At 47.3% G+C, this 25,150-nt stretch overlaps 1 protein-coding gene across 1 annotated transcript in view; it reads left to right on the forward strand.

Annotated features, from left to right (window-relative positions):
* Positions 1-25,150, forward strand: part of WDFY2 (WD repeat and FYVE domain containing 2) — a 138,003-nt gene that overhangs the window by 62,010 nt on the left and 50,843 nt on the right. Inside the window, exons 2-3 of the mRNA XM_032778302.2 lie at positions 13,854-13,921; positions 23,257-23,330. Coding sequence (XP_032634193.1) covers positions 13,854-13,921; positions 23,257-23,330 — 142 coding nt within the window. The remainder of the gene's footprint in view (positions 1-13,853; positions 13,922-23,256; positions 23,331-25,150) is intronic.

Here is a 25,150-nt window from a genome sequence, read left to right on the forward strand (position 1 = left end):
AAGCCATAATCCCGAGTATACATATAAAATGATTGGGTCTAAATTAGCTGATTGTGGAGTCATTGTGGATAGTTCTCTGAAAACATCCACTCAATGTGCAGCGGCAGTTAAAAAAGTGAACCAAATGTTGGGAATTGTTAGGAAAGGGATAGATAATAAGACAGAAAGTATCATTGTCTCTCTGTAAATCCATGGTACGCCCACCTATTGAATACTGCGTGCAGATGTGGTCACCCCATTTCAAAAAAGATATATTGGAATTGACAAAGGTACAGAAAAGGGCAACAAAAATTGAGGGTATGGAATGGCTTCCGTAGTTTAATAAAACTGGGATTTTTCAGTTTGGGAAAGAGACAACTAAGGGGGTGGGTATGATAGAGGCAGCAGGTTTAAAACAAAAGGAAGTTTTGGGTATGCATTGTGTGAAGATAATCTGTGGAATGCTTTGCCAGAGAATGTTGTGAAGGTGAAGACTGTAACAGGGTTCAAAAAGAACTAGCTAAATTCATGGAGGATAGGTCCATCAGTGGCTATTAGCAAGGATGGGTAGGGATGGTGTCCCTTGCCTCTGTTTTCCAGAAGCTGGGAATGGGCCAGAAAGGATGGATCACTTGATGATTACCTGTTCTGTTCATTCCCTCCGAAATGCCTGGCATCGGCCACTGCCAGAAGAAGGGATGCTGGGCTAGATGAACCTTTGGTCTGACTCAGTATGGCCATTCTTATGTTCACTATTTGCACGAAATTCATGGTGAGACAGATCTCTAGAGTAAGTGGGGTTGTTAGAGTGGAATTCTGATTAGCATGTAGGAAAGGAAGGTATGTAAGAATCTCCAGAAAATCCACATACTTTCTGCGTCACCTTATCTTCAGAGGGGATTGATAACTAATTTGTTGATATCTGATACAATGCTTAGAGGATGAGGCATTTGTTAAAAATTAAATCCAGCCAGCACTGGAAACTTAAAGGGTAAGTACCTGTGATCTTAGATTGTAAATTATTTGGGGCATGGACTGACATCTCATGTTTTTTACAGTCCTTGGGACAGTGGGACCGTGGTGCATGACTGAGCTCCTTGGGTGCTACTGCAATACAAATTAAAAATAAATTCACAAGTGTTTGGGCAGTGATGCTGACTGCCCCTAGTTTAGGTGAATATTTTACAACTACTAGGAAAATGCAACTCTCCATGACGGACAACTATCCAGACATACTGAGGAAGCTAGACTGGAAGGTGGTGTGTGTTTTTTGTTAATTTACAGGAAAGCCACCCATTTTTTTCAAACTTCCTCCTATCTGGGCTATAATCTTCTCTCTCCCTCTCTCTCTTTCTTTTTTTCTGGGGGTGAGGGTGAGGATACACTTTCCCGGGCAGTTCCTCAGGAAAGTTTGACTTTGTAGATGTTCAGTTGCAAAAAACCTTAAGTTACTCTCTCATAACAGCTCCTTCACCCTGTAACTCCACAGAATGAGACTTCAACACACCAGACTCAAACATTTTTTGGAGGGAGGAGATTCATAGATTCTAGGACTAGACGAGACCTCGAGAGGTCATCGAGTCCAGTCCCCTGCCCTCATGGCAGGACCAAATACTGTCTAGACCATCCCTGATAGACATTTATCTAACCTGCTCTTAAATATCTCCAGAGATGGAGGGAACTTAAGGGAGTAGAGAACACAGTAAATGCACAGTTAAGATGGGCCACCTTATCTCATTAATTAAAAGTGTTAGAAGAAAACAAACCAAAGCTTAAAACACCCCAGAAAATTATCATTGAGGTAGTACTTACCACACAACATACTTAGTCACCCAGTGAACATGGCACCTGTACAGATGCCACAAGCAACTCAGAAGTCCATGTCGTACTGTATCCCTTCATAGTAAATATTTGCCATTATTGGAATCTTACAACAGAGTCCAAGATGTTAAAGTGCACACAACTGAGACAATGCTTAGATGCTTTCGATATGGTTAGATACATTACACTCAAGAATAGTATCTGCCATTTCCCAAAATGCGATCATGCAGGATGTTGAGGATAACCCAGTCACACACAGGCGGGGTTTTGCCTCTCAGAGGATTGATGCACCACCTGCTTACCAGCCATTGAGCTTACAAGATCTTGCAGGTCAGAACAGAAGTGACTGGCAAAGATACCTAAGGAGTTTTGTGTTTTGCCTGCTTGCATTGCACCAGGTGCCAAGCATTGCTCTGACTCCCTTTAACATATACACACTTAAAAATTAGGATTTGACATCTGGGAAAAATGTCTTAGTGGTCAATGTAACTTCTTGACTCACTTTATTTCGTAATCTAGTCAAACAGACTAGTTGGATGCATGCACACACACTCCTGCATAGAAACTTGAACAATTTTGTACTTAAAAAGCTGTGTTAAAATGAAGTAGTAAGATTTTGTATCCTTTTAATATAGAAAGAGTGCAGTCTCATTCCTTTGAGTGGCATAATTGTTCATTTTATGCAGTTTTTCAATCTATAGAATGCACAAAGATCTGTCAGGAAAGAACTAGAAAAGTATCCATTGAGTCATCGAGTATTCTCAAAGTTCTTTTTAAATCACTTCACAGGCAGCAAAATATAACTTCCCTTTCAAAGGGACAGTTCATTTCCATGGTAATGTGGCTTGCATTCTAGAACAGCTGAAGAATGGACTTTGATGTGGGTGGGTTCTCTGTTATACTTCAGTAACTAAGCAACAAGCAGATGTACTCTGCTCTATTTCCATAATAAATGCATTTAAACTACATTTGTGTTTTGCTTTCTTACTAGGTTTTAAAAATTCTGGGTTTAATTTGTGGCGGACTGTGTTGTACCAAGAGGCGTACAAAAATGTGCAGAATGTAGGCTGAAAGTCACTTACAGGGGATAGTTTGGCTCCTACTATGCTCTAAGTTCTTGATGCTAAATATTTATTCTGCTGCCTGAGTTCTTTGTAAGCAAATGATAAAGTAAAAATTAAGGGGCCCTGCTTCATTTCTGTTCCATTCAGAAATGGGCAGTGTCAATGTAAATATAAATATTGTAGATAAACCATCTACTGGAGATTATTATTAATGAAGTTTTTAATAAGGCTCCAGTACTCTTCAGGGTAGTACTGATTAAAGAAAATGTAGTTTTTCAGCAAGGAAACGCAGCCCCCAAGATCTGAGTTCATTGCAGTGTTTTCTACTAGACAGAGGTAGACTGAGTGCAGTCTCCTATTCAAAGGATATTAAACTGCCAGGATTTCATTATTCAGGAGCTCTCTAACTAATAGAATTCTTTTTAAAGTGCAAACAAAAATGTAAAGAATAATTTAGATTAAATGTGAACTTAGTTTTTTGCTGCCTGATCTGATGCTGGACATTGAGAAGGGAAGTTTGCCGGACCCCATTCAAAGTGTCCATCTGGTCTAATAATCTGAATTGTAGAATACACTATCTCCTATAGGACTTTCCACTTAAAAATCCTTGCGGAATAGGGTATGACAGACAGTCCTCTGCTAGGACAGTAGTGGTAAAACTGGTACTTCTAGATATATGGGGGACTGTGACGAGGGTTGCCGGGGCTCTACCCTCCCTGTGGAGGAGGGGAGCCACACCGGCCCTGTCCTGTCCTCCGCGGGTCTGGCTCCTTGGACCCGCGGCCCACCGTCCGGGAACGTTCGATCCCTATGGAGAGGACTGAGCACAGGTAAAGTCAGTAGGAGCCCAGCCTTTGATGCAGGTGGGCACCAAACACAGTACAATAAGCTCTGGCCCTTCTGGGGCAGGGCAGAGCAGTGACAGAGTCAATAGGGGCCCAGCCCTTGGGTCGGGCGGGGCACCAGCAAATACAGTTGCAGTTTCTCTGAGCTCTGGCCCTTTGTGGCGGGGCAGAGCAATGACAAAGGTAGAGGGGCCCAGCCCTTGGGTCGGGCGGGCCCCAAACACAGTATCAAATAATGCTCTGGCCCTTCTGGGGCAGGGCAAGAGCAGTAGCAATCACATTGGCATCGTTAGGCCGAGGCGAGGGGAATTCTGCCACCGGCTTACAAGTGCCCAGGGGGAACGCAGGCGTACCCACTCTCTGCGTTCCACCCAGGGCCTAGTAGCGGCTGTTCACTGCTAGTGGCAGTCAGTGGGGATCCGAAACCGAAACACACTGACAGAGTGATCAGTGGTGCTCTGACCGGACACACACGGTGCATAGGTCTCGGGCCGCTCTGCAGCCTGCCTGTAGTCAGCTGCCCGTCTCGGCTTACTTCCAATTCCCTCTCGTTTCCTACCTGGTCCGCAGGGTCGCCCAGCCACATGGGCTCCTCCAGTCAGGGCTTTGGGCGAGCCAGGTCTTGGAGTTATCTCATGGGAAGTGTGGCCCAGGTCTTGGGTCCGACGGCTCCTCGGTGCAAGTATGCAAGGATGGGGTAGCTCTGGCAGCTATGTCCTCGTCGTAGCGGCTGCGGGTAGCTCTGGCCAGCTCCTGGTAACCGGCCCTCAGGCCTCAACTGTCTCACCAGTGAGGAGAGCCTGGCAGTCACGTCTGCTCCTGGCATCGGGCTGGGCCTGACTGAAGCTGAGGCTCGGCTTTTTAATCCGTCCTGGGTTTCGTCGCCTGGAAGCCCTTTGAGGGGCGGGAACTTTCTGCCCAGCGTCCCGTCCCTGGGGGAAGATTGACGGGCTCAACCTCCTGTGGATGAGGGGAGCCACTACCGCCTCGCTACAAAACATAAAAAAAAAACCCCCCAGCCCCAGTCCGCCGGATCCCACTTTTGGTTTTCGGGGCTCGAGGCGCGTTCCATCTCCTCGATGGCCGGAGAGTCCACGTGCGTGGTCCTTGCCGGCCTGATGGCGGATGTGTGGAAACGCATAGGGCTGCAGAAGCCAATACAAGTCAATAATATGGGCAATTATTGTCCTCATACCTCATGAGTCACTGGAGTGGGGCGTGGTTCGTGACCAGAATAAACGGGCCACACAGCAGGAAGAACCGAGAGATCCACGCAGGCCCAGTTGGACGGCGAGGGCTCCTCTCCACGGTGGCGTAATTCCGCTCCGGGGAACTAGCTTTCGGCTCATGTAATAGACGGGATGATCTCCTCAGTCTCCTTTCTGCGATAGACAGCCCCTAAAGACCCACATTAGACGCATCCGTCGAAGGATGAAGGGTTATCAAAGTCGGGACTGTAAAGAACAGGCTCCTGGCACAGGCAGTTGCGGAGCGTGTTAAACGCTGTGTCACACTCCGGGGTCTCAGTGCAAACGGCTCGAGGGCCTGTTCTTCGTCAACACCCGGTCAAGGGTGCGGCAATCGAGGCAAATTGTGAATAAACCTCCGTAGTACCCTACGAGCCCAGGCAAGCGCTTGTAACCTGCCCGCTTGTTGTCAGGGTGGGGCACTCCCTCATCAAGGCCTGGACTTCCCCACAAGAGGTTTTATTCCGTCCCCGCCGACGGCATATTCCTGAGAATTAGTTTCCTCCAAGCTATCTGGCACTTATTGGGGTTCGCGGTTAAGCCCCGCCTCTCGAAGGGTGCGGAGGACCCGCCGCGACCTGATTCAGATGTCGTCCCAGACAGCGCTGTGGATCACAAACATCGTCAGTGTAGGCGGCGGAAATCGCCTCTTGCAACCGCACCAGGAATATGCCATCAGCCGCTGAAGGTCACGGGGCGCCATGGAGGGCCGAAGGCATTCGGGTAAATGGTATAGCCAGATGAGTAGCGAAGCGGTCTTATTTCCTGGACGCCTCGTCGAGGGGATCTGCCAGTACCCCTTTACTAAGGTCCAGCGTCGGATGTAGTGGGGCCTCACCCAGGGGGCGGCCGAGTAACTACTCGTCGATTCCACGGCATCGGGTAGGTGTCAAAAACGAAGATGGCGTTCACCCTTCCGAAGTCAATACAAAGCGACGGGAGCTGTCGCTGCTTTGGTACCATAGAACCACCTGGGCTGCGCCATTCGCTCCGGGATGCGGGTCATGACCTAAGGCTAACATTTGCCCTGGACCTCGTCTCTATACCTCCTGGCGCATTCGGTTGGGATGGGCGGGTCGTTTCCCCTTATGACTTCCGGGCTCGGTGAGGACCTGGGAGAGGCGGCGGCCGTTGCAGCCGGTAGCCATGCTCGTGAAGGTCGGCGAAAGCCCGCAAGAGACACTTGCCTGCTCTCAGTTGCTTCTCCATCAGGGCGCTCCCTAGGGCAGCTCTGCCACAGTCCTCCCATCATCAGGGCCGCTTCCGGCCCTAGCTCTGACTCTGGCGGGCAGGGGTCAATCAATAAGCCCTCTCGGTCCTGCCACGGCTTCAGCAGGTTGACGTGGTAGAGCTACCTCTCCTTGCGGCGACCCGGCTGGCGAATCTCGTAGTTGACGGGCCCCACCCTTCGAAGCACCTCGTAGGGGCCTTGCCAATGTGCCAACAACTCTGATTCGCTGGAGGGAAGGAGGAGGAGAACCTGGTCTCTGGGGGCAAATGCTCGCAGTTGCATGCCCTGGTTGTAGTTCCGCTCCTGCCTCCCCTGGGCCGCCTTGAGGTTTTCCTTCGCCAGGGTTCCTGCCTGCGTTAGGTGCTCCCGCAACCGGAGGACGTATTGAAGAAGCCCCTGGGTTAGGGAGGCCGATTGTTCCCACGTCTCCTTCATTAGGTCCAGGAGGCCCCGTGGCCTCCACCCATATAGGAGTTCAAATGGGGAGAACTTGGTGGAAGCCTGCGGGACCTCCCAGATAGCAAGGAGTAGCGGCTGGAGGAGTTGGTCCCAATGACGCAGGTCTTCTGGCGGGAACCGTCTCAGCATACCCTTGAGGGTACGATTGAAGCGCTCCACCAGCCCGTCCATCTGGGGGTGGTAGATAGAGGTACGGAGCTGCTTAACCCCCAGGAGTCGGCAGACCTGGTTCAGTAGCCGGGAGGTGAAGTTCGTGCCCTGGTCCGTCAGAATCTCCTTGGGCAACCCCACGCGGGAAAACACCTTCACTAACTCGCCCGCAATAGTTAGGGCCGTGATGCTCCGCAGTGGGATGGCCTCCGGGAATCGGGTGGCATAGTCGATCAGGACCAGGACATACTGAAACCCCGTCGTGCTTCGTGGCAGCGGGCCCACCAGGTCCATGGCGACGCGCTCGAACGGCGTATCAATCAGGGGCATCGGGACCCAGGGTGCCTTGGGTGTCCGGGATGGGGCAGCCAGTTGACACCCCGGGCAGGAGCTACAATACCGCTGCACGTCCCCGTCTATCCCTGGCCAATAGAACCGGGCCAGAATCCGTGCCAGGGTCTTCTCATGCCCCAAGTGCCCCGCCGCCGGTATGTCGTGGGCCAAGCTCATTACAGCCCGACGATGGCATCGGGGCACCAGAAGCTGGGTTCGAGGCTCTTATGTGCGGGGGTCCCGCTCAACCCGGTAAAGTCTGTCCCGCCAGAGCTCGAAGTGGGGCCACTGCGTAGCCCGGCCCGAGTCGATGACCGACCCATCAATGGCCGCAAGTTGCTCATAGGCCTGTCAGAGCGAGGGGTCGGCCCGCTGGTACTGACAAAAGTCCTTGTTGAAGCGGGGCGCGGGGGGGTCTCCTTCAGTCGGAGCCTCAGCTTCTGAGGTTTCCGTTCCGGTTTCCCGGGGGCCCTCCTCAGTCTTCTCCGGAGGTTCCGGGGGCTCAGCCGCCAGGGCCGGTATGGATCGAAGGAGTCCCTCGAAGGCGGGCCAGTCGCACCCCAAAATGACTGGGTAGGCCAGACGGGGGGCCACCCCGACAATCAGCGACCAGGTCAGGCCATTGACAGTTAGTCGGGCCCGAGCACTCGGGTATGGGTGAACGTCTCCGTGGATGCACTGGAGGTGAATGGGTTCCAGACTGGGGTCGATCGGCGGGCCCAGGGCCTGACAGACCAACGTTTGCCCACAGCTGGAGTCCACCAGGGCCGTCAGTGGCTGGGCCCTCCAACGACCACCGGAATCGTGAGCTTAGGGGAGCTGGGGTCGGGAGTCCCGACATTGACCCTCGGATAACTTGCCATAGTCACACTCCTCACGGGGCAGTCCCGTGTAGTGGTCTGGCCTTCCCACACCAGAGCAGGGTCCTATTATCCGAGCGCCCACGCAGTGGCCGGAGGCTTCGGCCCGTCAGTCGAGGGCTTGCGGCCCCGAAGGAGGCACCGAGCCGAGGGCGGGGTCAGGCTCTGAATTATGGTCGAGGGCCGGTTCGGGCCACCGTCCGTTGACTGGGCCCCGTGGTCCCGACGGGTGAACCCCCTCCTTCCTGCACGGGTTTGGTCGGTACCGAGTGGGGGCCCGAAAGCGGGACCCACCGAGCCTGCAGACAGCAGAGTCCTCCATCCAGGAGACTGCGGCCCCCGGCGTGGCGGGCCGGTGCGGAGGACTCAGGCCCGTCCTCGGGCAAGCGGAGTGCACGAACTGCTCGAGAATCATTGCTCCTTACTTCCTCCCGCGTACGGGTTTGGAGCGCAGCCAGCGGACAACATGGCTTCTTCAGACTTGGCGGGCAATCGAGGGACTTATTAGAAAAATTGCGGCGCGGGTTGGGTACGTCTGGCTCACGGAACCGTTGTTGAACGTTTCGCCGGACGACGTCCACGCGGTCGAGATCGGCCGGCTTCCCCGGTGTGCGCGGGCATCCTCCGCCGACAGCCCGCGGTAGGCCAGCTGAGCTACCCGGTCAGGTAGGGGCCAGGACAGTGGCCATTGAGCCCAGGCGCCCACCCTGGACTAGACCACCGCCAATGTACAAGAAAGCCTCCGGGTCGTCCCCCGGCCCCATTCTGTCGAGCGCAGGGTGCGGCACCGGGGACCTCAGGTGTCCTCTCCGTGCCCTCGGCGGTCGGGGGCAGCCCGAAAAGCGTCTGTATTGGCCCCCCATTTGTTGGATAGCGCTGTTGCTGCTCCAGCCACTGGGCGGCCTGCTGCGTCGCGCTGCTGGAGGAGCGGACCGCGTTTTGCTGTGCTCAACCGACAGGCCGCTCCGCAGCATTGCGCGCTTGCTCCGCCTCTGGCTTCGGCCAGGAATTGGAACAGCTGTTCCAAGATCCTGCTTGGTTCGGGAACGCTGACTATCTAGCGCCCCCTACCAGCCCTTTCTCACAGGGGCTAGGGTTCGATCTCCCCACTCTCTGGTACCGTTGTGACGAGGGTTGCCGGCTCAACCCTCCTGTGGAGAGGGAGCCACACCGGCCTGTCCTGTCCTCCGCGGTCGGCTCCTTGACCTGCGACCCACCGTCCGGGAACGTTCAGTCCTATGGAGAGACTGAGCACAGGTAAAGTCAGTAGAGGCCCAGCCTTGATGCAGGCGGCACCAAACACAGTACAATAGCTCTACCCTTCTGGGGCAGGGCAGAGCAGTGACAGTCATAGGGGCCAGCCTTGGGTCGGCGGGACCAACACAGTACCAACGCTCTGGCCCTTGGGCAAGGGCAGAGCAGTAACAAATCAACACTGGCCTCGTTAGGTCGGGAGCGAAGGGGATTCGCCACCGGCTACAAGTGGCAGGGGAACGCAGGCCACCCACTCCTCTGCGTTCCAGCCCAGGGCCCTAGTAGGCTGTCGCCGCAGGGCAGTCAGGGGATCGAACCGAACACACACTGACAGAGTGATCAGTGGTGACCTGACCGATCAACACAACGGTCAAGGGCCGGGCCTCTGCAGCCTTACGTATCAGCTGCCCCGGGCTACTTCCAATTCCCCCTCGTTTCCTACCTGGTCCGCAGGGTCGCCAGCACCATGGGCTCCTCCCAGTCAGGACTGGCGCAGGTCTGGAGTACTCAGGAAGTGGGCCAGGTCTGTCCGACGGCTTCGGGCGGTAGCAAGGACGGGGTAGCTCTGGCAGCTCCTGGTACCGGCCTCGGGCCTCAACAGTCTCCCAGTGAGGAGAGCCGGCAGGCACGTCTGCTCCCGGTGGCGGCTGGGGCCTGACTGAAGGCTGAGGCCCAGCTTTTATCCTTCCCGGTCGTCGCCTGACCCTTTGAGGGGTGGGACTTCCGCCCAGCGGTCCCGCCCTGGGGGATGATTGACGGGGTTCAACCCTCCCTGTGGAGGAGGAGAGCCACACCGCCTCACTACAGGGACTATCCCAAAATAAAAATATTTTGGGGGACAATAAAAGCAAATTCAAAGAAGACTAGGTTAAAAAATTCATTTGAACATAGCCACCTAGTTGCTGGCAGTCAGTGAATTTCCAGATGAGCTAGATCTTGGCAGCTTTTGATTGCTACTTGTCTTTCTCTTGCTGCAGGCTGGTAGAAGCTTTATGTTCCCATGCTGTTGTGATAGTACTGCAAAGTATGTGACTTTCTTGTCACAAACATACGGACCTGAAATTTAACAAAAATATGCCATACGTGTGTGGTGGAGGGGCCAGCAGACTGAATTAGAGTGACCTGATGTCCTGCTTTTATAGGGACTGTCCCAGTTTTTGGGCCTTTTTCTTATATAGGCTCCTATTACCCCCCCCCCCCATCCCCGTCCCGATTTTTCACATTTGCCATTTGGTCACCCTAGACTGAATGGATTACAGGCCACAGATTATCTAGCAGGGCCTAGAAAGAGAGAGAACACATTGGCCTCCTGGGAAACGAGCCTGGTGCATCAAAAGTGGAAGGCTAGTTCTTGGGTCTGGGAGTGGTTGAGCAGCTCAAATGCTATACTACAAAAAGTCTGCTCCTCAGAGCTAACACTACTAAGATCAGTGTAAGCCTTTTATTCGTGTGTGTTTTGACACTGGTCTGTTTGCTGCTTTTTTGAAGACTTCTCTTCTCTGAAGAGGAAGGGAAACCAGTGACAACGTTCGCTGCCTGTTTGAGTTTTACATTCTCCTTGCTCAGAAGAGGGAAAAACACTACATCTCTCAGCTTGCTTGAAGGCTTTGCTTTAACTCTCTCCCAGAGAAAAGCAAGGAGTTTGTTTTAATGAGGAAGAAGTAGTATGCTTAAAGGCAAGCGATTTAGGAAGCAAACCTGGAATGCTGCCACAACTCCAAGGAGCAGGGAGGATTGGAGTTTGCTCACCTCAGTGCTGATGGAGTGCTAGGAGATCGCTGTGTGACCACTTATGTACCATTTATTAGACTCTAATAATGTTGCTAAACTAGCTAGCCTAATGTCCTCCACAAAAATCTGTCTGCAGTCATCACGATGGCATATTGACCTTATTTGTGATTGTTTACATTTACATTACCCTAGCATACCTGTTGGGTTTCTGTACTGACAATTAATAGCTGCTACTTTGGTGGTTTGTACCCATTTCTGTATACTGAATATTGTGTGTGCAAGTCTACTAAAACATTTATTAAGAGGAGACCATGAAATAAAGCCAGTTCCAGTTAATGTTAATAATTTGTATTTACCATAGTGCTGAGGAACCCTAGCCACAGACAAGGATCCCATTTTGCTAGACACCGTAATAACACAGCAAAAAGAAGGTTTCTACCACAAGGAGCTTAAATCTAACACCATGTCTATGCCACAAAGCTTTACCAGTAACAGTTCTGCCAGCATATAGCAGCTGGCATAGCTATTTCGGTGAAGGTATGTTTACATTTGACTGCCTTTGCTGGTGCAGTGGGTTCCCATAGTGCCAGGTTGTATCCACAGCAGCTGTGCAGCACAGTGGGAAGGCATCCCGTTATCCCCATCACCGCCATCTGGCACACTTACTTTGTGGGAAATGTTTGCTGGAACACATGGTGATATTGAGGGAAACCAATGTTCTCAAGGAGTTGTGGGAGTTTGGGGTCAAGTCAGGGGTGAAAGTAACTTAAAGGACTTACCAGTATGCTGAAGTCCTGAGCTGGGGCCTGGCCTCAACTGGAAGAGACAGGACCTTTTAAGATTTAAGGGCTCTGTCTGTGGCTGGGAGCTCCAACGCCTTTAAAACACCCCAGAGCTCCCAGCTGCAGAGGCAGCTGGGAGCTCAGGGGCGAATTAAAGTTCCCAAGGCTCTGCCCACCGCAGAGCTCTGGGCCCTTTAAATCACCGCAGGAGCCCAACTGCCTAATGCCAGAGCTCCAGTGGGGATTTAAAGGGCCTGCAGTGGCAGGACCACTGGGCCATTTAAACCCCCGCCCAAGCCTGGCTGCTGGAGCTCCGGCAGTGCTTTAAAGGGCCCAGGGCTCCCTGCAGCGGCTAGAGCTCCGGGCTCTTTAAGTCACCGCCACGGAAGCTGGTCCAGTCTGGCACAGCGTACTGGCTCTTGCCGGTATTCCAGACCGTACCGACTTACTTTCATCTCTGGGTCAAGTTCCCACAATTCCCTTTGGTCCATCTTGATATCTGCTGTTTTTCTCATGACAGTTTTCAGTCTGTCCACCACCTCACTGGCAAATAAGCATGCTGAACAGATTAGCAGAGCTCTTGTGGCTGCTTTAAAAACAGGATGACTGATTTATTCTGTATTTGGGGAACCATAGCTACCACAGTGTGGCCAGCTGCCCGACACTACAAATGTAAATACTAAGGGGAAGTGGATGATTTGGCTATTGAATGAAACTTGGCCAGCTGCTGCAGGTGACCACTGGCAGTTCTGGGTCCATGCAGCAAGCACCAAACGGTGGGATCAGATTGTGATGCAAACCTGGGATGACCAGTGGTGGAGGCATAGCTTTTGGATGCAGAAGGCCACATTCCCAGAGCTGTGTGCTGAACTCATCTGGCACAAACACACCAAAATGGGAGCTGCTTTTACAATGGAGAGAGTGGATGTGAGACAAGACACAACAGATGGATATGGCTAGAGGGATGGAGGAGTACAAGGAACCAATGTGACAGTATTGGTTCTCATGATAGACTGCAGTCTCAAGACAAATTTGATTGTTTTCCTTAAAATCCGCCAAGGTGTATCTAACCCTTCACTTATCTATAAATAGCAATTAAACCTAAAAAGGTAATTTTAACCAAATGCATGTCTTTTAAATAGTCCAAACTATAAGTCTTCCAGTATTGATACTAACAAACCATCTCAGGTATCCTTTTCTGAGTGGCACATGTTCCCAAGAGCTATATAAGAGGCATTTCAGTTAAGTATATTTGTATAATGTCCCAAGTCAGATAATTCAGAGAGTTATAGATTTTTATGAATCCGAGGGGCACTAGAGTTCTGTGAACCACTCCCAACGTTTGAATAAGAAATTCTCTAATTCAGGTAGAGCCACTCTATTTGCATATTATGAAATGTCTAAGTATTCTAAAGGATGAATAACTATGACTACGGTAGATAAAAATTCAAATAATGTTGGACTAAAATCAATGTAACTGTCTCCATCTCCATACAACATGTTCAACCCTGCTAAATGAACTCTTTACATTAATTTTACAGCTGGTAAGAGGTGGCAGATTGACAGTACTGTGGCTGAATTCTGCTTTTCCACCAAAGGGGTAGAGCAGCGCCACTATAGTCTCTTCCACCACAACCATCCAGCCTCCAGTTTCAGCCATGAGCTGGAGGGACATCGGTCTTTGGTCTCTCTTTCAGGAGCCCTTTTGATTAGAATGTGGTTCATGTTACTAGTAATTAGTTGTCATTGCTATCTTAATGAATGTCTGATGGATTAGATGAAATGTGTTGGTGGCCTTAGTCCACTTCTTAGTGGCAAAAGTCAACATCAAAATTGCTACTGCCCATGCCAGATAGTTTCAGTTATTATGGGGCATTCGGCAGAGATGCCAAGGATTGGGATGGGCATAGAGAATTAACTGTCACCTTATCCCTAGATACAGTTAGTGACTGAGGCAGACTAGTAGGGAATCAAAGGGATTCTTGTATTTTGTTTTCTGAGCAAAATATTTTAGTTTCAAAGGCTATTTGTCTAGTAACTCTCATTAATTTTCAAGTGAGTATTAATATGAATGACTGACTTATTTTTCCTCTACAGAACTGTCCGTGTGTGGCTGAAGAGAGAGAGTGGACAATATTGGCCTAGCATATATCATGCAATGCCATGTAAGTATTTTGGGATGTTCATTCTTTACTGTGTATTTGCCAACTGATTTCTCTAGGCCTGGACACATCCCTCTGAGCTCGTGACCTTTTGGGGAGCTCACAATTGTATGCTAGATACTGTGCTTAAGTTAAATGTCTAGGTTCTCTGAAGCTTGTTTACCAAGTTATGAACCAATAAAAAATCCCCTATATTTTTTAAATATAAATTATTTGATAATTTGTAAAAATTTCTCCTTTGTTTTCTATTACTAGCTCAAGTGTTAGTAGTAGTGATTTCTTTCTAAAAGCAAAAGGCAAAGTCCCTACCTGAAGAGATTGCAATCTAGTTCAGATTCATGATGCACCGGTATGAATTGAAAGTCGTGTTGGAAGTTCTGCGGAGGAAGTGGTGTCTCTTTTTTGTTGAGAGAGGGTCTAGAAGAGAGGATTGTCTGATATGTGAGAAGAGGGAGGATATCCCCAAAGAGGTGGCATCAATGAAGATACAAAGAGGAGAGTGGGAGAAGAGAATGCATTGGGGCTGGATTGGATGGCAATTTGAGATGAGCTCAATCTTCTGGCATATGGATTCTGATGGCATAAACAATTAATTAGATGCTGGGTAAGTGATGTGACCACTCTGTCACAGCAGCAGCATCCAGAGATGTCAAGCACGTCCATCCACCATCAATGAGCTAACTAAAGAATGAAAGCAGAAAAGAATGAACAGAATTATAGACAGGAATGGAGTTTACAGAGTCTTGAAATTAAGGGGAAATCAGGAAAATCAGTAATGGGATTTAAAGAAGGCGGTGATTTGATCAGAACAGAGGGGAAAAGAGTGCTTATTTTTAACTAGGCGTCCTGGACGGACAGGAAGGTGGAATTTAAGGGAAGCCAGAGAGGAGAATGTTACAAAAATTATGGGAGGAGATGACCATAGCATTTATCAAAGTTAAGCAGTAGGGAATGGAGAAGAGTGTGGGTTCCATAGATGATGTAGAGGAAGATCAGAAATGGAAGTGGGCAATGGAAGGAGGAGAAAAAGGGTGAGAGACACCAAGTTTCTGAGCTGGAGCAGTGGGGGAGGCTAGTGGAATTTTGGCTCCATTAGAAGAGAGGGGCAACCTGAGGGTGCGATATCCAGTTATGGAAGTGGGAAAGACAGTTGAAGATGAGTGAAGAATGGGGGAGTATTCGGGAGTAGAGGGGAAGGTCTGTGTGTAAGGGAAAAAGAGTGGTGGATGAAGGACAAAGTCCTGAGGGTCATTAACAGAATGCTGGAGAGGGGAAGTGAAAGTGCAGCAAGGGGAAACTAGAATCACTGAGTCAAGTGATCAGTGAATGCTTGAACACTTTTATATCCAAATGTAATGCAAATCACCAAAAGCCAGGAAACTCAGTCCAGCCTCAAATCCTGCCATTAAAGGGGTGAGTCAAGGCTGAGGAGTCTCAAGTAAGAACATTTCAGATTTCACCCCTTTCTCCTATAGCACTAAACCTTTAAAATGCTTACTGGGCAAGAACCTGGTGTTGGCTACTGCAGGATACTGGACTTACAGGTCAGTGGTAGTCTTCAGTGTGGCAACTCTTAGCTACCTTCTAGAGAAGGATTGCACTAGTTGTAGAGGGAAGTTTATAAATGATGCACACAACAGATTGTGTCTCTGCAAACAGCAGGGGTCATGAGAAAACATTGGGGCATCTTATTAATTCTGTCTCAAATGAGTTCTGAGCAGGGAAATTTTAGATTTCCCTCTGTCCCCCTGTTCTGATCTGTAAGCTCAGTTGACCTGTGGCATGTGAATCCTGCCGCCTACACCACTTGTCACACTGTCTAAAATGACTTCCAGTTGTGAGTCCCAGTTTCAGGTCAGACTGCTAGGGCCTACACGCCAAGCTGGTGGTATAGTCTACAACTAGATTCACCAAATGTGCACTCCTGATCAATCTGTTAGTCTTACCATTTAATCCCAAACATTCCCTTTAGGTCAGAGGTGGGCAAACTAAGGGCCACATCCGGCCTGCGGGACTATCCACTGAACTCCCAGTCAGGGAGGCTAACCCCCGACTCCTGTCCTGCTGTCTCCCCTCCCCCGCAGCCTCAGCCCGCCGTGCTGCCAGCGCTCTGGCAGCGAGGCTGCAAGAGCTGCCAGCGTGTAGTGTATTAAATTGCTCCCTGTAGGAATGTGCTACTTACAGAGCACCATGACTGGCAGGTAGAAGTACTACACCATAAGTGGCACATTCCTACGGGGAGCAATTTAATACACTACACCCTGGGTAGGGAAAGCTGTACCTCCCCAAACAGCCTGGCCTCTGCCCCCTCCCAGCCCCCCTCAGAACCTCCGACCCATTCAACCCCCCTGGCTCCTTGTCCCCTGACTGCCTCCTCCCGGGACAACCCCTCCCCCGGGATCTCCCCCTCATCCAAACCCTCCTGTCCCCTGACTGCCCCGACCCCAATCCACGCCCCCGCCCCCTGACAGGTCCCCTGGGATTCCCACTCCTATCCAACTGCCCCTCCGGACTCCTGCCCCTTATCCAACCTCCCCCTCTCCGCCCCCTTACCATGCTGCTCAGAGCACCAGGACTGGCTGCCGTAAGCAGTACACCGTAATTAGCACATTCCTACAGGGAGAAATTCAATACACTACACCAGCCCTCCATACAGTTTCGGAACCCCGATGTGGCCCTCAGGCCAAAAAGTTTGCCCACCCCTGCTTTAGGACTCTTCAGCCTACCTTGCCACCCAGACAAACTGGACTTTGCGATACTGGTCACTATACCAAATATCACATCTCATTAATTTACTCCCAACCCCAAAGGGTCCGTCACTTATCCCAGGTCAATGGATACTCTTGATATCACACCAAAGACAGTGCTGGCAGCCAGTTTCTCTAGTAAACAACTACAGGTTTATTAGTTTTTTTAAAAAAGGAAATGAGTTATTGAGAGGTTAAAGCAGGTAAAATACATTAACAGATGAGTCAAAGTTTATAAGTCTACAATTATTAACGTTTCAGTAATCTGCTAAATTTCCAAAAATTCCTCAGGGTTACCCAGAGTAATTCTAGGGATCTTTGTCCTCTTGATCAGTATTCCACCCTGTTAGCATCCAAAACAGTTCAGAGATGCAAGATCCATCATTGAATCCATTCTGATAGTGTTTCTAGGGAAAGCAATCTGGCAGGTGTTTTCATTCACAGCATGAACTTTCCTTTTGCTGATTTAATAATAAACAAAGTCTTTGAATTTCCATTGTCAAACACAGCAATGCCTGCTTTGAAGTTAGCGATCTTTTATGTTTCCAATGCTCCATTCTCATGTGATGAGTAAACGTAATGTAAGCACAATGAGATAGCTTGGAACAATCCTTCATTAATTTTCATTAAGTTTACACATCAAGAACATTCTTATCTAAGTATTATCACAATTTTTGATCTAGGGTTAATTAAGTACAGGGATACCCATAATGTAAATAGAGAGCAATCAACAATTGCTAGATAAATGAAGACCATATCCTTTGCATTTCTTTTGAAATATATTAACAATCAAGTGAATTAGTACACTTAAAGTTTCTTTGATAATCTCACGCAAGAGAATTGGCCTATTGCTCTGACTTGAGCTGGCCTGTCAGCCTCACCCCTACACCCAATTTTGAGGAATATCTTGGACCATCCCCCTCGCCCAATATCTTGGAAAACTTTAGAACTATCGAACATGAGTCCTGCTGTTCTATCATTTCTTTCTAAGTGCATACAAATATAATCCTACGGCTGTGAGGTGTTGCCGGCGGAATTGACACACATTGTGACTTTTCTATATCATTGTTTCTGAAAGCTATTGGATGGGACATGAATGATTGTCACTACCACTGCCAACACACCTCTTACATCAGAAGTGACCTTGCTACCTGAGTGTGGAGTGGCATTGCTGTGTTCTTCACAAGTTTCTTTTAGCTTCTCTAGCCAGAAGCAGGGGTGGCTCCAGGCCCCAGCATGCCAAGCGCATGCTTGAGGCGGCATGCCGCAGGAGGCACTCTGCTAGTCGCCGGGAGGGCGGCAGGCAGGCAGCCTTTGGCGGTATGTCTGTGGAGGGTCCGCCTGCGGGAGGTCCACTGGAGCCACGGGACCGGCGATGCAGAGCGCCCCTGTGGTAAACGTTTGTCTCAAATCTGGACTTAGAGTTCAACATCTGAGTGTTTATCTGAACCTCCCCCCAAGCTTATACCCAGCTTGGATTTTATCTCGCTGCCACCAACTAGGACTATTTAGGGTTGCTAGTTACCCCGAGTCACCCCAACCTTTCCCTGGGGGACCCCCAAGACCCAGAACCCCTGGGTCTCCCTATCTCAACGGGAAAACAAGCTCTTCCCCCTTGTCTCCTCGTTCTGGCCTACGCTTTTCCTGGGTGAGCTGGGCGATGCAGTATTAACTCCTTGAACGAAAACAGAGGGAATACCTCTCCCTGAGGGATGCATTCAATCTAGAAAGCTAATATAAAGAGATTTCCACCCCCCCTTCCTGTAGCTTACTGAGGAACCAAAACTCAGCCAGTTTAAAAAGAACTTTATATAAAGAAAGAAAATACAAAACAATATAATACTGCATTAAGAGATCAATACAGGCCTTGCTTATAAGAAAATATGAATAAACAGTCTGATTTAAATAGCCCCTTTAAATCGCAGCATCAAACACCTGTATACAACCAAAGCATATAACAGCCTATTTTCTTGTGGCTTTGTACTCACACTTTGTAGAAAATATTAGAAGAAATAGGAGTTATCAGAAAGAATGTTTCCTCCATAGCTGGGAAAAACAAAGACCTAGAGTAAACATTCCGCCTGACTTTAAAAAATACGTTCTTGCTGGATTGGTCCTCTGGTCAGGTGTTTGGTTCCCTTTGTTCACCCTTTACAGGCAAAAGAAAATTAACCCTTACCTTACCTATCTACTTATGACAGCCCCCCGCGGCATGCCGCCATGCTTGGGGTGGCGAAATGTGTAGAGCCGCTCCTGGCCAGAAGAAAGCAGCACTGGAGCAGTGACTGTCTAAAAAGACTTGATAGGGCTGTAGGTGGGGGAAAAGATGTTTCTTTGCTACCAGAATGTGCTGCAGTCCCTGTTCCCAAGCATAGCCATCCCAGTAGCATCACATGCATACGTCACTTTGGCACCACTATTCAAAACACAGATGTACAGGATTCTTATTTGTGCTTGTTACTTGTTAGTACGCTGGGAGTGTCTGGGTGAGGAAAAGGGAGAATGAAGGGAGAGCTACAGGACTGAGCCAGATGTCAGCTGTTTGAATTTCTGCCGGCCTTGCGTTGAAATAGGTCATTTAATGGATATCCGAATATGGAACGAGAACAAAAGGAGAGAGAGCCCTGGAATGAAACTTTTGAATTCTTTAGCAGATGGGATATACTTTTGTTGATGATTTTAGTTGTTGAAACAGCACCCTCCTCATGCTTGATAGATTATTACTTCTGGGGAAACAGACAAAGAAAAGGCACTGCTGATCTATATGGCTAACAGGGATGAACTGAAAAACAAGTTAATATAGTTCTCATGTTCAATACATGTTAGTTGGCTTAGCAGCAGCATTCTTTACAATGGGTCTCTAAAAGATAACTACAGGCAGCTCATCCTCCTCATGCACATTCACGAGGGCTTTGTTAGTGTTAAGCATTCGAGCACTGTTTAACCTTACTTTTTCCTGTAAATGGCCTTAAGATTATGAAAGAGAAACAGTCTAGCAAAGAGAAATACGCTAAAAGAGTGTAGAATGGAATACTGTAATAGAGGAGGGTGGAGTTTCAGTTATGCACGAGGAGGTAGCCTGCTCTGCCTGCCTAATGTTAGTCTTAATAGTTTCAATACAAACTACTGTGATTTTTGGGGAGAGTGAAATACATTGTAAATCAGGATATACATTGGGCATAAAAATGGTCACTTTTAAATAATATCAGTATTGGTTGTATCCCATCTCAAGGGACTCGTAGAGATGATAATTATGTAAAGCAGTGGTCCCCAAACCATAGATCACAATCGAATGGTCAATCCTGGAGCTTCTGCCAGTCAATCACGATCTCCGGCCGCTAAAAGTCTGGCGGCACAGCAGGGCTGAGGCAGGCTCCCTGCCTGTCCTGGCCCCATGCCACTCGTGGAAGCGGCCAGCATGCCCCTGTGGGGGCAGGGTTCTCCACGTGCTGCTCCTGCCAGCAAGCACCATCCGCACAGCTCCCATTTGCCGGGAATGGGGAACTGCGGCCAATGAGAGTTGTGGGGGCGGTGATTGCAGGCAGAAGCAGTGCACAGAGCCATGTTGCGCCTCCCCCCTCCCCATTAGGGCCACGGGGCCATGCTGGCCGCTTCCAGGAACGGCGTGGGGCCGGGGCTAAGCAAGAAGCCTGCCTTAGCCTCCCTGTGCCTCCAACCAGGAGCCGCCTGAGGTAAATGCCACCCGGCAGGAGCCCACGCTCCAACCCCCAGCCTGCACCTCAAACCCCCTCCTGCACCCCAACTCCCTCCCAGAGCTGAAAGTGAGTGAGGGTGGAGAAGAGCGAGCTAAGGAGGGAGGCGTGGATGGAGTGCGTGTGCAGGGCTTTGGGGAAGGAGTGGTGCTTTGGGGATGGGTATATACTGGGTTGCACTGAAATTCAAAAAGTGATCTTGTGTGTAAAAAGGTTGGAGACCACTGGTGTAAAGTAACAGCATATACTTCATTGTAGCAGAGAGGAATGTACCATAGGGGGAATATAGAATATATAACTTGTTAATTCCTTTGTAATTCAGTTTGAGAAGGTGAAACTGAGTGCATTAAGGGCGAGTCACTTGTCATATTTGTAAGTAAATGAACAAAACACACCACCTCAAGTCTTTTTGGCGGCAGAAGGGTTGCTGGATCATTCCATTCTGAAGAACATCCCTTAATAAGACTAAAGCAGAGGGGCTTAATGAAAATGCCTAGTCCTGTGGGTAAAATTTTCACAAGCCTTTAAATGTTTTACCAGCTTAAGTTCTATTTTCAAAGCACTTAAGTCAATGAGACTTAGGTAGTTTCAATGGGAAGTAAGCACGAAAGGGCTTGTCTACACACAAGCAGTATCACTTTAACTCTACTGGTACAATTAAAGCAGTTCAGCCACCTACGGTGAACGTAAATAAGCCAGTAAAAAGGTGCTTTATATGAGAGAGGGAATAAGATGTATGGCATCTTTGTAAACAGAAATAACTGCATTTACACTAGGGATGTTACTAGTATAACTATTGTGGTTTGAGGGGGGACGGGACTCTAATAGAAATAGTTATACTGGCCTATGTTGTTTAAGTGCTTTTGAATATTTTTACGCAAAAGCTTCTTTTAAAAAAAAATTTTTTTGTCAGCTCCATTACTGACCCATTTGTTTGTGTGTTTTTGGAAAAAACATGATTTGAAAAATAACTAATTTATTGGACCCCGTCACTGACAGTGATTTGTAAAAATCTGATTTTCTGTGAACTATTAATGGTATTTGCAATGGTAGTAGAGGTTCTTTAGATTAGATACTATCTAGCACTGGACTGAAAATGTAGGGTGGGGGTGGTATTTTAGGGATTTTGTATAGTCTGGTATGATACAGTGTTGTTGTTTTTTTTTAAAGAATAATCATTTGCCTTAAATACTGCCCTGCAATGTTAGAAACCCAAGCATAACAGCCTTGTGCCAAGTACCAGCAGTTGAAATGACCTCTTAACAGAAGGTGAAACTGACCAGTTTAGTTTCACTGCTCTGAAATTGCTTTAAATCCACTAAGTAAATGGTGAAAAGTAAACTTTTCTATTCACCAGTTTCACTTTAATAATCTCTGGTGATGTTAGTAGCAGCACAAAATACTTTTCATTGCAACAGCTTCCTTTTTTAACTGAAGCCTTTTCTCTGGTCCGTTTAGAAGCAAGTTAGACATTCCAAAACATAAAGTGAAAAAACAAGTAATCAGAGCCACTCTTGATCTGCTTGATTGACTGTTGTGCTCTTTGAGTTTCTGTTGCCATAAATTATTCTGTATTCGTCCCTCAATAAATAAATCAATGCAATCCTAATCTCCGTGTGGTGGTGAAATTTCAGTTAAATGTCCAACACAAACTTTTTTGTATTATCTTGTCTTCATCTGGTTATGCCACAAAATAAAGAACATGGAGGCTCTACTGGATTGATAGATGTTTTGATACCAATCTACAGTGTTTGTTTAAAACTGTTGAGAAAACAAGTTGAAAATATATAAGGTATTCACTATTTATAAAAGCAAGTGCACATATCTAGAAGGGGTCGGGGGAGGGCTACAAAAACAGAACAGAAAAATCCAGTGAAAAGCAGTACTAAAAATCTTTAGTTCTTTATTCCTGCAATCAATATGTTAAGATTAAGATTAATGGTAAAAATCGGAAGGAGAAAGAATTCCTGGCCCCACTGCTAAAATTGCCAGTTGTAATGTTGAACCTCTCCTGCAGAAACTTGATTGAGACTTCAGCTACAGTATTAAGAGGCAAAAACTCCAAAACTATCATTACACACCTAAATTGGATTAAGAAGTCTGTCTATAAACAGAGAGCAAACATAACTGTAATTCTTAGTAGAAAATTCTGACTCTACACCAACATGTTAACATCACCAGATTCTCAAAAGAGCCTAGGACACTTTTTACAAAGCAAGCTGCAAGAGCATATCCTGAAAATTTGTAGTGTGGTAGTTGTGTAGGGCAATGTGTTTCTAGGGTGTTAAACAGAATATTGTTTTGAACATACTTTTAGTCATTTGTTACAATGTAATCTAATTATAATAGAGATGACTGACAACTGTAGTTTCATTATGGACTATCTGTCTTTAATTTTGTTGAAACTCAATGACATTTCAGTCCATAGGCGTTTCCTATTTCAAGAATTTAAACTGATGGGATGTAAACCTTAGAAATATTATTATTTTCAGCTATAAAATAATCAGAAAATGTAGAAAATTAACTTGAATCATTCTGTTAAATCCACAAAAACTTTAAAACTGAAATGTCTTTAATATTCTTTGAGGGGTCTGTGACCTCACAACTGCTCTTGTGTAACATTTTCTGTTTAAATAATTTAACTGAGATGGGGAAAGTGGATCATGAAGTAAGGAGTAGTTGTATAGCTACGCTTTTATTTGATGTAACAGAGTTTACCAAATAGCATTGCAGGAAGAGTGTGTTTATGCTTTTCTATCATAAGGGGTAAAATAAAGAATAGCCTTATAAGTATGTTAGCTAGATAGGGACTCCAGAGCTTCAAGATCAATGAGAATCATGGTTTTGTTAACTTCATCAACATGTTCATTTTTTTCAGCTCCATGTTCATGCATGTCTTTTAACCTGGAAACAAGAAGGCTGTCCGTAGGTCTAGACAATGGTTCAATCTCAGTAAGTACATATAAATAAATTTTCCCATTGAAATACTTCCCTTCTAAGAAGTATGTATGTATTACTGTGCTGAGATTTTTAATTAGCATTTGCTAAATGACAGATTAACATTGATCCTAGCTACTAATGACACTGACCGCTCTAGTGCAGAAAACAGAAGACCCATGACAAATTTTAAACTAACTGCTATATAAACTTGAGCTGAGTTTAGAGGAATTCAGCAACTAAACAAATTGTATGGGTTTACTTGTCCAATAACAAGTTTTTAATTTACCAGCTTTGATCAAATTATTAATCACTTGTGCTAAATTGGTCTGGGAACACAGCAAATGGGCGTAAAGTTACTCTCAGATCCATATGGTGCATCTCAACTCATACAGTTAGCTCTTTATATGCAATATATAGCACTGTACAAAGACTGGTCCTGGTTACCCCCTTGGTAATTCAATGTTACGCAGGTGTAATTCTCCTTTGAGAGAGAACTTCCTTCCGTGGAGTCTGTTCTGATTTACGGCAGCGTGAATGGGTCCATTTGCCTTTCAGTAACTTCTGAGATATCCCCGTGCTTGTAAAGAGAGCAGAATATTGAAGGAGAGAACTGCCATGTGGATCAAAGGGGCCCCGCTGTTGCCATTTGATTGTAATTATTATGGAAAGTGTTACTTGGGGGTCTGACTAGACTAAGAGCTGTTTTTAGGCGCTCAGGTGGCAGCAGTGATCAGAGGCATTCTGTCATTCTTCCAAATGAGAATCTTGGTACTGTTATCTGTAGCTTTGACATTTCATGGTCAGACCTTTTGCCATGTGCTTTACAAGGGGACATATCTTAACATTGATTTGGAAGCTGAAACAAGTGTCAAAGTTAACTCGCCGCCTTGGTAAGCATGGTGTCCTATAGAGAGCACATGGCCCCCGTGCTTTGGGATCTGCCCTGTTTACCTTTGAGCTCTCTGATAGGTTTTAAGGTGCTTGCTTTGACTTCTAAAGAATAAAATGACCTGGGAACAGCCTGCCTCAGACTGCATCTCCCCATTATATTCTGCTATAGCTGCAATCAGCAGAAGTGCTGATGCTAAATCCTCATTAATCTAATAAAGAATGGGGCGGGGGGCTGATAGGGTGTTCTCTGTACAGGCTTCATGGAAGCCTTCCCTCCAGTCTGATTTAGTTTCCACTTGCACTTGTCTTTCAGTGCACACTGCACTTGTTTTGCCTGGCCTTTAAGGAGAGGGACAGAGTTAATATACTTACCAGCATAATGGAGTGTTGGTATTTTTCCTCCTGCCTGTGTGAAACAGGGAGCTGATAGAAGTGTGTTTTGCATTTGTAATTCTAAATAATTGACAGGGCACTTGGATCCTCTAGGAGGACATATGTTGTTTATTGTAAAGAAAGAAAATTGTGGCTTATATGTTATTGGGTTTGTTGGTATAGGGCTACATCTACACACAAATTCTATTCTATCAGGCTATTTTTTCCATGTGTTGGCCCTTTAAATGCTCTGACAGTACCAGCGTCATATACTAGCAGCAACAGCAAAAATCACATAGCATACAGATTTTTTATAATATTCCTCCAACATCTGAATTAGTCAGGCATTCAGAGGAATATCTGATTGCTAATGGTTCAGAAAGAAGCAGTTATGTTCTAAAATATAGAACAAAATTTCTGGGAAATAGTTATTTTGGACTAACTTTTGACTCAAAGTCCAGACTATTTCAAATACATTGGTATAGGGCAGGGAAGGAATTCTACTTTCAGAAATCAAGGAAATGTGTTAAAATAATCTCTCTGCATGCACTTTTAAAATGAGACTGATT

The sequence above is a fragment of the Chelonoidis abingdonii genome, chromosome 1 (genome assembly GCF_003597395.2).
Source record: "Chelonoidis abingdonii isolate Lonesome George chromosome 1, CheloAbing_2.0, whole genome shotgun sequence".
NCBI classification, from domain to species: Eukaryota; Metazoa; Chordata; order Testudines; family Testudinidae; genus Chelonoidis; species Chelonoidis abingdonii.